General features: G+C 55.6%; 1 protein-coding gene across 3 annotated transcripts in view; it reads right to left on the bottom strand.

Annotated features, from left to right (window-relative positions):
• Positions 1 to 15,744, bottom strand: part of WHRN (whirlin) — an 88,380-nt gene that overhangs the window by 6,063 nt on the left and 66,573 nt on the right. For 2 of the 3 annotated variants that reach the window (XM_032635136.1, XM_032635137.1), the window contains exons 5-7: positions 15,323 to 15,359; positions 13,938 to 14,150; positions 12,911 to 13,120 (exon numbers count right to left, since the gene is read on the bottom strand). In XM_032635136.1, coding sequence (XP_032491027.1) covers positions 12,911 to 13,120; positions 13,938 to 14,150; positions 15,323 to 15,359 — 460 coding nt within the window. Of the gene's footprint in view, positions 1 to 10,036; positions 10,070 to 12,910; positions 13,121 to 13,937; positions 14,151 to 15,322; positions 15,360 to 15,744 lie in introns of all 3 variants that reach the window. The other variant, XM_032635135.1, reaches the window with a different exon arrangement.

The raw sequence follows: 15,744 nt of genomic DNA, 5'->3' as shown, positions 1-15,744 counted from the left end.
CAACGCCTCCAAAACCCAAGGGTTCTTTCTCTCTCCACTGCTCCCGTCAGGATCCCAGGGAGGTGTGAAAGTGGCAAGATGCAGATGAGAGGCGGATGGGGAAAGTCTCTCTCTCTTTTAATGGTTTTGTGCTGTGAGGGAAGGGGGAGAGGGTTAAGGTTTCAGTGGAGCTTATTTTGCAAAGATGCTCATCTCTTCCTTTCCTGCCTCACCGGAAGCCTAACGCTCCCTCAGGTGGCACTGAGCTGCCATCTCCAGCTACCCCGGGACGCCCAGCAGTGCTCCTCTCTAAGCTGGGCTCCTGAGGGATCAGCAGAGCCACTTCTCTCCACCTCACCGGGCCCAGGATGGCAAGGAGCCTCCACGACCATCACCCGGCTCAACTCTCAAGTTCAGCGACCGATACTGAGCAGTCTCAGTGCTCCAGACCGAGGGCCTGGGGACACAGAGGACGTGAGACACCGCCCCTGCCTTCAATAGCTTAGAGAGAGTGGGGTGGACACAAATAAGCAAGGAAGAGATTGCACAGGGTGAGGAGGGGTCATCCGGGAAGGCTTCCTGAAGGAGCGAGCACGGCTTAAAGCTGGGCAAAGGAAGGAATGATGGGTGTTTCAGAGGGAGGGGTGTGCATTAAGCAGGAAGGATAGAGGATGCTTGAGAATCTTTGGGTGTTTCCACATGAGTCAAGAGCTGCTTAGACCTAAGCCTGAGGGCAGTGGGTCACCATGGAGATGTGGTCAGGTTTGCCTCCTAAGAAGATCCCCTTTGCTTACTTCCTCTCCAGCCACGCTAGAGCCATGCAGGCATGTCAGGGCCTTTACATTTTATACTGGCTGTTCCTTCTGTCTGGAACATGCTTCCCCAGGACTACGCACAAGGCGTGATCTGTTTGCTCACCTCCTTCAAGACCTTACTCAAATATCACCTCCTCAAAAAGGTCCACGCTGACAACCCCACCTAAAATCACAACCCCCCCCCCCCCCGCCCCCGCCCTGCTTTATTTTCCTCCTTTGCACTGATCACTATTCTTCACCCAGCAGCCAAGATGTAACCTTGAAAGGTAAATCAGACAGTGTCTCTCCCCAGCACATAATCCCTCCAGGGTCTTTCCATTTTACGCAGAGGAAATTCCAAACTCTGCCTTCACTGTGCCTGGTGACTGGGCCCTTTCTTGCTACTCTTCCAACAGGATGGGATGGTTCCTGCCTCAGGGCCTTTGCACTCACTGCTCTGCCTGCACTACACTCCTGGCTCACCCTCTCACTTTGTTTAGTTCTGACCTTAGTGAGGCCTTCCCTGACCAGCCCTGTTTTCAAACGGCGCCCCTCTCCAACGCCCCCATACCACCTCTGTCTAACCCTTGACCCTGCTTTGTTTTTCTGTATAAGATTTATCACCACCTGACCGGATACTATTGATTTGCTTATTGTTTGTCTCCCCCCTAGGATAACTCCTCAAAGGCAGGACTTGTGACTACCTAGTCCCTACTCTATCCTCAGTGTTCAGGATAGTGGCTGCTTGGTAAATATTTACTAAGCAAATTAATCCACGAATGAATCAATGGGCGAATGAATTAATCAGTGACCCTGGCTGTCACAGGGAGGAGGCCCGAGCAGGCAAAGAATTGAGCAAGGTGGCTACGGTAGGTCACGGAGAGCAGTAACGGTGGCTTGAATGAGGGTGAAGGCAGCAGGTGGGTGGGAGGAGCCCCCTGACCCCATACCCCTAGGGCAGAGGCTACCAAGTCACTCCACACTGACCCCCATCTCAAATGAGCCTCCTGAAGCCTTGAACATTCTGGGTGGGCACAGGGCACGTGGTCAGCCATGGGAATCCACCAACCTACCAGATGCCCCGCCCACCCGGCCCTGAGCCTTTCTCACCCAGGGCTCCTCATCTGGTCCTGTGAAGCCTCTGGGGCAACGTCAGGCCAGGACCACTGCCTTGTTTTATCAACAAAGCTGAAGCTTACGTGCAAACCTCAGCTTCCTGACCTCTCCCGCTCTCTCCAGCACGGCCTCCCGCGCACCATCTCACGGGAAGACGCCCCGACAACTTTGGTGATGCAAGGACAGGGGGATCCTTGAGGAGGGGAGGCTGCTCTTTCGCACGCTGATTAGTGGTTCTGGCTTTTCGGAGGTCGCACCCAGCTCTGCTACTCACAGGTGAGTGACGCTGGGCAAACCACTGAACTGCTCTGTACCTCATCTTTAACGTGGGTAAACAGCAGTTCCTCCCTCATGGAGTTGATGCACTGACACCTGAAAGATGCTCGGAACAGAGCCTGGCACAGTGTAAGAGGGGAGGTTATCAGAAGCCAGGAATCTTGCAAATCTGCCCTAGGAACCAAATGGCTACACAACGTGCCCTGGCCCACGTCAGCACATCTGCCCTAGGAACCAAATGGCTACACAACGTGCCCTGGCCCATGTCAGCACCCCGATGGAAAGAAGCAGTAACCCTTTCATATACCGCCCCCTCCTCCAAAAGCGTAATGAGCCCAGTGCTCCCAGGAAACGGTCCAGCTGGGCGACACAGACCATCTAGGATGAAGGTGAATGGCGAGGCAGGTTACGTGCAGTGACTTCCCAAGACTCGGCAGTTACTGCCTTGGCCTCAGCAGGAGGCCCCAAGGGGGTCATGGACCTGGAAGGTGCCTACACCAAAGACAAGAGGGGCCTCCATCACCTCAAATGTAGCTAGCCACTGCCACCTGCCCCCCAAATTCACCTTGTAGGCAGCCTGGGGGCTTAGATGACAGTCCATGGTTGGACAGAAGCCATGGGATTCGGTCCTGTTCTGGCACATCAGGAGCTTTGAATATTCATTTAGTTGATCAACAAGCACTTATCAGGCAGCCTTGACTTATGAGGAAAGCTCATGGGGGTAAAAGGTGAGCAGGCCACTGTGTCCCCAACACCCAGCAGAGGGCCAGGCATGAAGGAGCTGCCCACAAACTCTCGTTCGGGATCACTGATGGGGCTGGTGTTGTAATAGGGCCCATGGGAGGGGGCAAGGAAGGGTCCCGATCCTGGCAACTCAAGCATGTTTTGCCGAGCGCTACAGGGAGGGCGTGACTTTCTCTTAGAGAGGACATCGGAGAACTCCAAACTGTGGAGGGCCTACTGCATGCCAGACCCCTGCTGGATGTTTTCCTTACATGATCTCATTGATTCTCCCAACGACCCTGCAAGGCAAGCACTCCGACTGTCCCCGCTCACGTCTTTTACACTTAAGCTCAGAGAAGGCAGTGACTTGTCCAAGGCCATAGGGCCATTCTACAGCAGATCAGTTTTCTAACCCACGTCAGGGTGACCCCAAAGCCCGTCAAAGGGCCCCAGGAGGACCCTCTCTGAAACAAGAGAGAAAGCAGCCATCGCTGGCCCCTGGCCTCAGTCATTCCCTGCTGTTAGTGGCATCCTGGAGCCAAGATGGAAGGAGGGATGAAGAGGTGGGAGGGTGAGGGTGGATCAGGGACAGACATCCGGCCCTGGGAGGAAGGCCTGAAGTGGAGCAAACGGCAGACGGGCTGGAGCCCAGCCCTGCCAGACTCCATCTGCTGAATCCAGACGCTCAGGAGCCCCAAGTCCCCGAGCCATGTTCCCTGTGCATCTGAAATAGATGCAGACAGCAGGCTAAGAACGCGGGGGATGCGTCAGCAGAAACACTTCTGGAACAGCCTTCGAGGAGGATCAAGGTCGGAGCTCACGAAGGAGCCCGTGCGTCCTAGCCTCCTCCCCACTCCCCTCAGCCCCAGCTGCTTGGGCTGCCCTCCTCCCGCACCCACTGAGGCCAGAGACTAGCTAAGGGCGTAAACCTGGCGGCTCAATTAATCCTGCCGGGTGGGACCCTTCATCAATTCTACAGCTGAGGTGACTGAGGCTCAGAGAGGGGAGGCCACCTGCCCAAGGTCACACAGCAAGGACAGAGCAGGAAGCTGAACCCTATTCAAGGTCTGAGTCTGTTATCCAGACTACTTCCTATGAGAGCCAGGATGCCCTCAAGACCTGCTGCCCTTGCTCCCCCGTCTCCTTCCTCCTCAAATCTGTGGCGGTTCAGAAAATCCCCTTCCTTTCAAAGAGAACTCCTTTTCATCTGAGTTTGCCCAGTCAGGGCTCAGATACCCCAGGGACTGGTTTGAGGGAACTGTGGGGAGAAAAATGAAATGAAATCATAAGGGGCAATCACCTGTGCTTGCCTCTGCCAGGTGGACTCGTGATCCTGGACAGGGAGGCCGTAAGGCCGTGCGTGGCCTGGGTGCCACCTCAGCAAAATGAGGCCCTCCCCTCCCCTCTTTCTCTCCCCTCTCTCCCCTCCCCTCTCTCCAGCCCAGTTCCGGGGCTCCTCTGCCCCCACCCTCTCACTACAATGGGAGGGCTCTTACATAAAGGTGCTATTTTCAGCGCTTTGTTCTTCTTGCTTCTTGACTCTTGAGGTCTGGACTACAGGCTCCCCCACCTCCACCCCAGAATGCACCAGGGGCCTGAGGCTGGGAGTGCCCTCCCCTTTCTGTCAGCGAGCAAACTGAGGCACAGAGTCAAAAAGGCTTCTGGAAGGTCGGCAGTGGAGGCTGCTGAGAGGAAGAGGACAGCGGGAGAGACAGAAACTAGAGAGGGAGGAGTGAGAATAAGAGGGAAAAAGAGAAGGGAGAAGGCTGGGGAGAAAAGACCAAGAAGAGGAGAGCAAGGGGAGAAAGAGGAAGGGAACTTGAGAGAACAGCGAGAGGTGGTAGCCTCTCCAGAGCTGGGGACGAGGAGCTTGTCGCAGCTGGTAGAGCCAGAAAGTTCTGGTGTTCCTGGGGGGCAGGGGGCTGCCCAGAGTGAAGGGGACAGGTCTGGGGGTCCAAAAGGATCAAGTGGCCAGACCCTGGGGTGATGGCCGTGCTGGTGGAGACAGATCATGCAGTCCCAGCCTCTCCGAGCCGGGACTTGGGTGGAAGTCTGGAAGCTGGAGGGGAGGGCAAAGGATAGGACGGCGAGAGAAACAATCCTCAACACAGAGGGCTGGAACCTGCACTCGCTGGCGAGGCTGAGGCCATGGGAACTGGCACTGGGCCTTTTAGCAGCTTGTCCACTCCTGCTACCATGTTTGGCCACCAAACCACAGAAGCAGAAAAGCCCCCGGGAAGATGGTGCACAAAGCCCTCCCGAGAGGCGGGCGTTACTGCCTTGTCCCAGCACAGCCCGTGCTTCCTTCTGCCTCCATGCATCTCCCTCCCAATGGTCTTAGGAAAAGGACGTCATTCAGTGGACAGAGAGGGTGACCCAGAATCTCCAGGTCAGGGACAGAAGAGCCCGTAGGACAGGCATTGGAAAGCAGGGCTCCAGGAAGGAGTCAGAAGGCGGTGAACCTGGCTGGGGGAAAACCCTGCATCTTTTATTTTCATTAACCTCTAACCGAAATGTAGCATCTCCTTCCCTTATGAACGGAGGCAACACAGCCCAGCAGAATCAGCAGCACCTGTGACACTGTCACGGCTCTTTCGTAGCACGTGGCGGAGGCTGCAAAGTCCCATTTATGCTCATCACGGCCTGACAATTACAGCTGTTACCGACCTGCTGTCAGACCTTGTTACTGGGCGTGATGATAAAGAAGCACACGTTTTACCATTTATTTCCATATTTGAAAAAGGCATTTCATCATCTGATTTGTTTCCTTTGTAATCCTGTGTGTTTTAAACATTTAAAACTGTTATCCTGAGAACAGGTCCCAGGGCTTTGCCAGCTTGCCAGAAGGGTCCGCGGCACAGAAAAGGTGAAGCCCCCCCACCCCCCACCCTACAGTCCTACGTCAGTGTTTAGTCCAGCTCTCCTAGGTTATAGCCGGGCAAACCTGGGCTCTGAGGGGAGCAGGGGCTGGTCATGTTCCAGCAGGCTCTGACCTCCATGGACTTGGTTCTATTTGGTGGAAACAGCTTCCAGCACTCGCAAGTCCCCACACAGGGAGGAGGACGCTCCTCAAAGCACTGGGAGGAATGGTCCTTATTTCAGACACCGGCTGAGGCGAAGCTGCAGCCACCCTGAGGGTCGCTAGTGCCTCCGGTGAAACTATGGTTCTATGCTCTCGCACCACCCTCCGACCCACTTGTCAAAGTGTGAATTATGGAGATGATTTGATTCGAGGCTGCCGTCCTCACTGCCCTTGCTAAGCTTCGTGAGGGTGGGCGCTGTTGTCCCTTGTTCCCGGCTACCAGTGCCCCGCTCAGAGCCTGCATGCGGGAGGTGCTGAGCGAATGCTTGCCACATAAACAAGGAGCGGCAGAATGACTGAGTAAATAGATGGGCTCCTTCCTGCTCCCCCGCTAGGGAAGAACTTGCCCAGAAGAGGACTCCTAAACTCACCCGGGTCGGACCAGAGGCAGATGCAGCAGGTGGGATGTGTACCTCTCATCATTTGCTCCCTGTTTCTGGAAAGAGCTGCCTTGACAGTCAGGGGTCTCTGCAGCTGTAGGTGTCTGACACAGGCCTGAGCGCCTCCGCCCTCTTTTGGCCCCGGATGAAGAAGAAGGCAAGGAGGCCGTGGGGAGGAGGCTGACACTGCCAAGTGCTGACAGCCACGCCCTGCACCCCCTTCTCACCTTACTGCAGGGGAGACGGCAATGGCCTTTAGAGGCAGGGGAGCCACCTCCAGCACCCTTTAGCAAGCCTGGGGACCCCCTTTCCAGGTACATAAGAGGCCTAGAGTGCAAAACCTCTCAAATCCAGGAGGAAGAGGGCTGTGGGTAAGGCCAGGGCGAGTTCCACTGCCACCCCGACCTCAGTAGCATCTGCTCCATGGGTACAAGGCTGGCTTTGGCCTTTCAGCCCCTTTTCCTCTGCAGTGCCCTTTGCCAGCCTTTAGAGTATCAACAGAATGGGCTCCTATATAGTCCACACCTGTAAGTCCATCCCTACTCTCACTCAATCTCCACAACAACCTGTAGATAGGCGGCCTTATCAGCCCACTGTACAGATGCAGAAACTGAGGCTCCAAAAGCTTAAGTCGCCTGCCCAGGGTGACACGGCTACTGGTTGGGAGAGCCAACCCTGGTGTGTGGGATTCCAGAGCTTGTGCACTTAAGCCCCTCTGCCACAGGCCTGCTCACACTAGATGAGGAATTCAAGACATGTCGGGCAGGCCTTTCTTCTTTCACGCAGCTCTCCTGGCCGACACGTTTATGGGAGGGGAATGATACCGTTTGGAGGCAGCCAAAAATTCTCAGGGCTGACTCTCTATTAGACAAATGGAAAATAAACACAATTTGTTGAAGGGGGAAGGCTGCATCTGATTTCCTTTGATCGATTGTGTCTGGTTTGAGGGAAAATGGCTGCAGAATGGGCCACGTTTAACCTGGGATTGATAACCATGCAGCACGATCTAGGGAATCTGGGTTAAATGGAAATGGGGCATCCGTCTGCGGCATGTGGGTCACAAGAGCCAGCCGCCTGCCCGCTTGCCCGTCTGAACGCCAGAGCAGAGGACATTTTCCTACGATGTGGGAGGTAACTGTCCAGGAGGCTGGAACGTTAGAAGATGATCCTGGGTGGCCAGGGAATGAGGTTTCATTTCGGTTTCTGCTTCACATTTCCTTGAACTCTGCTCTGTGCCAAGCCCTGGGCTGGCAGTGGGGACACAGACAGGAGAAAAATGAGGTCCCTGTCTGACCCCACCAGCTTCCCCTGTGTCCTGGGGAAGACACTCAGGCAGAGGTTAAAGCAACGTGGCGGACATGTTAATGGAGATGTGAAAAGCACGCGTGCTCCACGAGGGAAGGGATTTTGGCCATGAGCAAGAAATGTTTTTGGTTGTTGTCCATCCAGATTGTGGGGCATGTTTGTTACTCAGCATCCCTGCAGCAAAAGCTCACTAATACATGGTGGTGTTGCAGACCAGTGCCTGGCACTTAGCAGCAAATGAATTAATATTATTTTAAGCTCTCTCTCAGGAGGAATGATGCAGCCCTTGTTCAAATACACAGATAAGTGGTGGGAACACAGGGCTGCCGTTCCTTGCCGTGCCTCCCCTGGAATATTTTCCAGAATCTCCTGACAAGAGGACTCTCAGACTTGGAGGAGACTTGGGGGTCTGCCTGCAGCGTACAGATGGGGAGACTGAGGCTGACGGTGAGTGAGGGGCTTTCCGGAGGGTGCACTGCGTGGTGGGGGCAGAGAGGAGGAAGGGTGTGGGCTCCTGACTCCCCGGATGGGCCTGGTGCCCTGCGTTCCTGCATAGAGGGGCTTCCAGGAGGAGGTTTCTGTCCTTGGCTCCGCATGCAGGCAGCATGGGGGGTCCCGTCTGAGACCTGCTGTGGGTGTGGAGGGAGGGTGTTCCCAGGAGACACTGAGGCCAGGGCTGACCAGGCAGCAGGAAGAGCTGGCGCCCGCAGAGCCCGTCATCACGTCTCTTAGCAGCTCAGGCTGCACGACCTCCCCAGGCCCTTCCTGGGAATGAACCTGTTCTTGGTTCAAACCCATCCCCATCTGTTCTCAACGATCAGCGGCATCCCGGTGAACTAAGTCAGATCATGGCAGCCCCTGCTCTAACCTGCCAACGGCTCCCATCTCACTCAGACGCGGTCAGAGTCCTCAGCACATAATCCACCACTGCCCTTCCCCTTGCTTACTGCTCCAGCCTCATGGCTTCTGGACTTTGCTCAGACACTCCAGACCTGCTCCCACCTTAGGGCCTTTACATTCGCTGTTCCCTCTGCTGGAAACACTCTTCCCCAGCTGTGGGCAGGACCATCTTCCTCACCTTTTTCAGATCTTACGCAGGCGTCACTTCCTGACCATGCCACCCCCTCCCCAAGTCCCCCTTCCTGTTTCATTTTTCTCCTTAGCACTTTTTACCACGTAACATGCCGTGCATTTCAGTTATTTATGTGGTTTAGTCTGTCATTCCTGCTCTACCCTAAATTCCATAATGGAAAGAATTTCTTTGTATTTCTTTCACCACTGTATTCCCAGCACCTAGAACTGGATATAGCACATAGCAATCACTCATTTGATATTTGGTAACAGAACAGAAGGAAGAGAAAGAGGGAGAGAGGAGATAGATAGGTAGATAGATAGATAGATAGATAGATAGATAGATAGATAATGCCTAGCAAGCATCTGGTGAGCTGCTTCAGGGAAGAATCACAACCAGACTGCAGTGTTAACAGCACCAGCTCAGACGTAAGCAGGCCTGGGTTTGAATCCACATTCCACTGTTCACTAGCTGAGCCATCTTGAACAAGTCACTTCTCTCTAAGCCTCAGTTTTCTTCTCTGTAAAATGAGGATCATAGCAGTACTTGCCACACCTAGTCACTGGGCGGGTCAAAGAAGATACAGTTGGAAAGCATTATCATAGTGTCATGGAGATGCTTGACAAATGCCAGCCACTATTATAAAGGCCCAAATTATTAATATGGACCAGGCTCTATGCTGAGCACTAGGGATTTGATGGTAACTCCAGACACAGTTGTTGCCCTCAAGCAGCGCACAGTCAAGGCGGGTAACCAGCCAGTCTTGTACAAATTATTGGAATATAATGACACAAGAGCCATAACAGCAAGAAGCCCAAGGGGCTGAAGGAGCCAGAGGCTCAAAGTCACCCTCCTTGAGAGGATCAGGGAAGTCTGCTTGGAAGAGGTGGCATGTGAGCTAAGGGCTGAAGCACACACAGGAGCTAGCCAGGCCATGTGACGTGGGAAGGAGAACACTCCAGACAGACAGATTGTGTGGCATATGCAAAGGCCGAGAGGTCTCTCAACAGCTCCACGGCACAGAAATTATCATCCTCATTTTATAAAACTGAGCTCAGAGAGGTGAAACTACTTCTTGAGGTCACACAGCAAGGAAGTGGCAGAGCTGGGATTTGAACAGAGGGCATTCTCACTCCAGAGCCTGAAAAACCTGATGAACTGGCAAACAGGAGAGACAGCACCCCGAAGAAGCCCAGCTCCCCACCAGGGCTGGGTGCGGGTGTAAGGAGGTGGCGGGAAGGACCACAGCCCCCTGCCTCTGCCCCAGCTAAGGCACTCCCACAGCCCCACTTGGCAGGAAGGACGGTACCTCCATCAGGTCTATAAGCCACAGCAGCCGCTCCTGGGGAGGAAGGGTGGGCAAAAGGCAAAAAGAAAAATACATCAAATAAATATTAGGGATGGAGTGGGCACAGCAAACCCCCTTCCCAAACACCCCCCCGCCCACCGCCACACACACACAAAGGCAAAATAAACAAAGGGATTCTCCAAGTCCCTTTTTTCTTTACTTGGGATGCTGTGGGTAAGAATAAAGAAGGGGTGAGGAAACCCCACTGCTACAATCAGCATGGCCTCGTGCTAACTGCCTCCTTGAAGGAAACCAGGGGTTCCTCACTGCTCTGCAGAAATGACACGTGTCCTTAAAAAGGGCCTTCAGGAGATGGTCATGCCCCTGGAGGCAATCCTGGGGCTCTCTAGCAGTTGAGGCTAGGGTCATTATTCCCACTTGGCAGATGGGAAAACTGAGGCTAAGCAAAGGGAAGTGACTTGTCCAAGGTCACACCTGCAACTGAAAGGCAGAGCTGAAGGAGGACCCTGTTCAGAAGCCTCGATCAGAGAAGACCCAGATTTCAGGGAGGCCCAGGCCCCGTGGTGGCAGAGAAGCTCAGCGCCTGCAAACTGGAGCCCTGGGCTGTGCGCGTGGAGAGCACCCAGGGGAGATGAAGTTTGGAGGGGCAGTGGCAGGTCCTCAGCCCAGTGCTTTCCAGAAGCCACCAAGTGCCTGCAAGGCCCCGGATACAGGGTGGTTTTTCCGGCCAGGCTGGGACAGGTCAGGAAGAACAGAGGTTTCCTCTGCCCTCGGGCTGTGGGCAGCACGTCTGGGATGTTACTCATCCTTTACTCCTCCCAACCAGCTGCGGAAAGCAGCACGGCTGCCCCAACGCGAGGAGGGAGATGGAGCCACTGCGGATGGAGGCAGCCTTTCCACGTTGCCTCTCCTGCCTGTACGATGTTCTCTTAGCACCCACCTCCAAGGGCTCGCCCTGGTCTTGGTTAGCCCTGATCTGACATGCCCGAGCTATCCAGTGGGTCTCAGACTCATGGTTATTCCCACTTCAGAAGCTGGGAGACCCCTTCCATCTGTCCCATAAACTCCCTGCTCAAATTCATCCCGTGGCCTTTCTGAAGTCTGCCTTTCCCAGGGTGCTCCAATCCACAGAGAGGGTCTCTCCGGCAGGGCAGGGTCAACTGCCACAGCTGGGGCTCGGATGGCCAGGGTCAGCGCTCCCCAGGTGCAGGAGAGACCCCCGGGCTGGGACAGGGTCATGGGAAGCCAGTGCTGAGTTGGGGCCAGGACCCCTGCCCAGAGCCCTTCCTGGGTATAACAGTTACCCTGAGGCGTCTTAGTGCCGCAGCCCGGCCTGCCATCAGGGCCTCGGGCTGCCGTGGCCAGGGCCACCCAGGGCCTCAGGTGATTTAACCTAAACCTCTTGCCTCCCAGGTTAGAACACACCCCATCCCACCCACTGGATTTCTCATCCCTGATTCTAAAAGGACCATCCCAGAATGAAAGTCGGCAATCCTCCAAGTTTTAGAGCAGTGACTGATGTGAAGCCAACACATGGACATCATCGCGCCAATCTCTGTGGAGTTGGACCCAGAGAGAAATAAACCCTCGGGCCAGGGCCCCCGCGGCCTGAAACCAGCTCATCACCTGTGTGCTACATCAGAGCCAAACATGCAGCCCCAGGCAGGAGGCAGCCTCCTCCCTGCCCCAGAAGTGATCTGCTCATCCTGAAGCATGACATCGCCTCCACTGCAGCTGCGTCCAGAGCCAGGAGGAATATGTGGCAGCTTCCTGGTCACCCCAGGAAGGACGAGGACTCTTGGGGGATGAAGGTGACTTGGGATGGTAGGGATAGGAGGTAGAGGAGTAGAAGTTTCCCCAGAAACTCAGATCCCCAGAGCTAAAAAAAAAAAAAAAAAAAAAGCTATATTGGGAGCTGGAGTCCCCAAGGGAAAGGCACACATGCTCCAGGGCTGTCTCCTGGTGGCTGCAAGCTCACCTGTGCCCACTTACCACCTGTGTCTGCAGGTGGACGTCACTGCACTCTCAGACCTCCTGCTCCCCCAACAGGACAACGAACACAGTCTAACAGGCATTCCACCCGTAAGAGCTCCCAGTTCAGTGTCTGGGAGTAACGGTGTTTAAGGAACTCGACTTCCCCACTCCCTTTCTGCAGCAGAGAGGTGCTAAATGACCGACAGACAGGAAAGGAGAGGATGGGGCCAAGCCGGCTCTCCTGACCTCCAGCTCCAGCTCTCCCCAAGGCACGGACCTTAATAACTGGCTGTTCCCCATGATGGATAATAAGGCATTTCCTCTGCCCTTTCCTTGCAAAGGCCTCCCGGGGTTAATCTGCCTCTGAGCATGCTGGGGGCAGAGTCACATCATGAGATGGACCAGATGCTTTTCTAGGGGCTGGCGAGTCTGGGAGAAAGTCAGGCTGGGCTTTGGGGCTCCAGAGAATCAGGAGGGTGTGTCTCAGGGAAGATCCCAGTCACCACGACCACGACCACAAACGCGCTGTGTGGTCTCTCGTGGCATCCTCGCATGGATTGGCGTTATTTTTTCTATTTGTCCCCTGACCTGTGTTTTTCACCTTTCTCCCCGAGCCTGCACCCTATCCCCCAGACTCTGGATGCCTGAGGCAGGGCCACAGCTGCCTTGTTCACCGGTTGTGTCCTCGAGCCCATGCGTGGCGTGCAGCAGGCACCCAACCATTAGGAGGTTTTCACAGGTGAAAAGACTGAGGCTCGGAAAGGCAAGAGCTGGCAAGGGCTCGAATCCCAGCACAGACGCCCAGTGCCGGGATTCGAACCTGGATGGGTCTCACTCCAAAGCCGTTATCTTAACGCCCCTGCTGGCCAGCAAGCCAGGGACGGGGCAGGGGCAGCTCACCCTGGCTGAGCTGACAGTGGTGGAGGTGCCGTGGCTGCCCGTGGATGAGCCTGTGTCGCTGCAGGAGACCATGGAGTAGGTGTCCCCGGCCACAGGGCTGGGGGGCTGCCGTGCCTTCATTGACTCGATCTCCCGCCTCAGCACCAGGTGGTCGAAGCGGTCCAGGTCTTGGGGGGAGATGGTACCTCTCACCTCAGACAGGAGCAAGAACTGGAGGCAGGGACAAGGCGGGCACTCAGTGGGGAGCTCCACCAGCAGGTGGGACGGCCCACTGCCACCCCAAGTGACCCGCGTGCAAACCTGGCCACTGGCCTCCCCTCCTTCACCCTCGTGGCTCCCCACTGTGCTAGGAGAAAAGTCCAAGCACCTTCGCCTGGAGGCCGGGCCCAGCATCATCTGACCCCTGCCTCCATCTCACCACTTCCTCCCCAGCATCTCAGCCTGCACATACGGCTGCAAGTCCCTGAACAGGAAGCCCCTGGCTGTCCCTTCCCCCTCCTCTCCAAATTGCGTTTCCTCTGTTAAGTCTTCCCAAATGTAACCACTCCCAGTGGATTTAATCACTTCTTCCTCCGTGCAGCTTTTGAACCTCAAACAGACTTCCACTAGAGCAGGGTTCTCAAAGAGGGCAGCACGGCACAGTCACTTGGGGGGCTCGTAAAAATTACTGGTGGCCGCCTCCCATCCACAGAGGTGTGTGGTCAGCCGGCCTGGGGTGGGGCTCGAGCATCGCTCTTTAAGAGCAGTCCAGACGACTCTGAATGTACACTCAGCATGGCAAGCCGCTGCGTTAGGGCCCCAATCACAGGGGACCTGAACTGACAGTTTCCCCAGGAGTCTGCGGCCTCCCCCGGGGCGGGGTCTGTCTCGGTCACCAGCCTCCGCCTGGGGTTCAGTTTGGGCCTGACTCTTTGTGGGCTCTCAGGAGAGGAGTGGGCGACAGAGGGCGGCAGGGAAGGATGCGGAGACCCTGAGAGCTGAAGCCAGGCGCCCCCAGCCCCGCCTCGCCCGGGGAGGCGCGGGTCACCTTGGCATGGGTGTTGAGCAGCTCAAACAGGGCCATGACGAGGGCGTCCACGGACACGCTGCCGCCGCGGTACTCCTCCAGGTAGTAGGCCATGGTGGCACGCTCCTGCGCGCTCAGCAGGTGCCGCGCCTGCGCCTCCAGCAGCACCCGCGTCTGGTTCCCCAGGCTGCTCAGGGTCACCTGGGAGCCGGCTGGCCCCTTGTAAAACCCCAGCTGAAAGACAGCAAGACAGAGGCCTGGGAATTCGGAGCTGCTCTGGAGGCAAACGGCCAGGCCCAGCCAGCGACCCCCCTGCCGAGGGATGGGGTGGGTCCCTCTGAGGTCTCGGCCCGCATGGGAAAGCTGCAGATGTTACCGCTATGTTCCCAGAGCACGCGGCCTCGTGCACTTGCAAAGTGCTTTCACGGCTCATGTAGCACGTTTACATGCGTTATCTCATCAGAGCCTCGTGACCATTCAGAGTCAAGCAGTATTATTATTTTGGTGCCCATTTTACTCTCTAGGTTGAAATATCTTTCTTGGTATGGGGATAATAGTAATTTTATTTCCAAAACATAGCTCACATCTGCACCCACACACTCCACCCTTCCCGGCACTGCCTCTGCCACTGTCAGCTGTGTCTAAGACGCCATCCGGTCTCCCTCCTTGTCTTTTCTGCCTCTCTCTGTCACCTACACGGAGCTGCTGAGAGGACCTCATAAAAACACAGATCTCCTCACCTTGCTCCCCTGTTTAAGCCCTTCAGAGGCAACCTATCATTTTAGGTTAGCAGGCAAACCTCTGACACGACCCACTGAGTCCTGTGTGATCTGGCTCTCCCACCAACAAGCCAAGTGTGGCACCTGCCTCAGGGCTCTGGCACATGCTGTGCCCTCTGCCTACGTCATCCCTCTCCTGCTCCTGCCCAGACTTTGATCTCACTAACCTCCACTTCTCGTTCAGTTTACGGCCCAGACACCGTGTCACTACCTCAGAGAGCCTTTGCCCTCTCCCTCTGGCCTCTCCCCCAATCTAAACTAGGTATCTCTGTCATTCTCTCTCATCAGACACAGCACCTTTCCTGGATGGTACTGAAAGTCTTTTGTGATTAGAAACATGTGCAGTTTTGTTTTGTTTTGATGTGTGTCTCCTTCACTGGGGATAACCTCCACCAGGGTGGGCACCTGATCTGTTCTGTTCGTGCCGTTAACCCAGGTGTCCAGGGCGGTACCCAGAACCCGGTGGCACTCACAGACGTGTGTAGGATGGAGGATGGACAGTCAGCGGGCTGCCCAAATGAAATGAGATCGTGTCCGTGAGTCTCTCAGCCCACCCTGCCAGGCCCAGAGCTCCCCGCATGGGGAGCTGTGAAGAAGCTGAAGACACCCAGACAGAGAGCAGCCTACCTTGTTGGTCCCCTCTGCTGTGAGATCCCCAGGAAAGCTATGAAGAAAGAAAGCAAGTTCAGCCTCATGTCTGAGCAGTTCAAACAGGCACGGGGAAGGGAACGGCTGCTTTGCTGCGGGGTGAGCAAAGCTTTGGGAGAACTCTGGCCTGCACTCGCCGGGGCCACTCAAGGGAGTATCAACCCCTGGACAGACGGGCAGCTTCTGTCCTCCTGACCAACCATGTGGATGGCATTTCTAAAACCATGCAAGGTGGTCTCCCGAGTTGTTTCCAACCCTACAGGGGCCAGGGAGGTAACAAGGAGAGGAGAGACGAAATGGCAACTGCCTCGTGGCCTCGGGGTCAGGCCAACGTTAGGGAGGGTGGGGATGAGGTCAACTGGAGATGCTGAAGTGCAAGGCGCAGGTGCAGCTTGGTTCCA

This window comes from Phocoena sinus, chromosome 6, assembly GCF_008692025.1.
Source record: "Phocoena sinus isolate mPhoSin1 chromosome 6, mPhoSin1.pri, whole genome shotgun sequence".
NCBI classification, from domain to species: domain Eukaryota; kingdom Metazoa; phylum Chordata; class Mammalia; order Artiodactyla; family Phocoenidae; genus Phocoena; species Phocoena sinus.
This window is presented reverse-complemented; position numbering and strand designations above follow the sequence as displayed.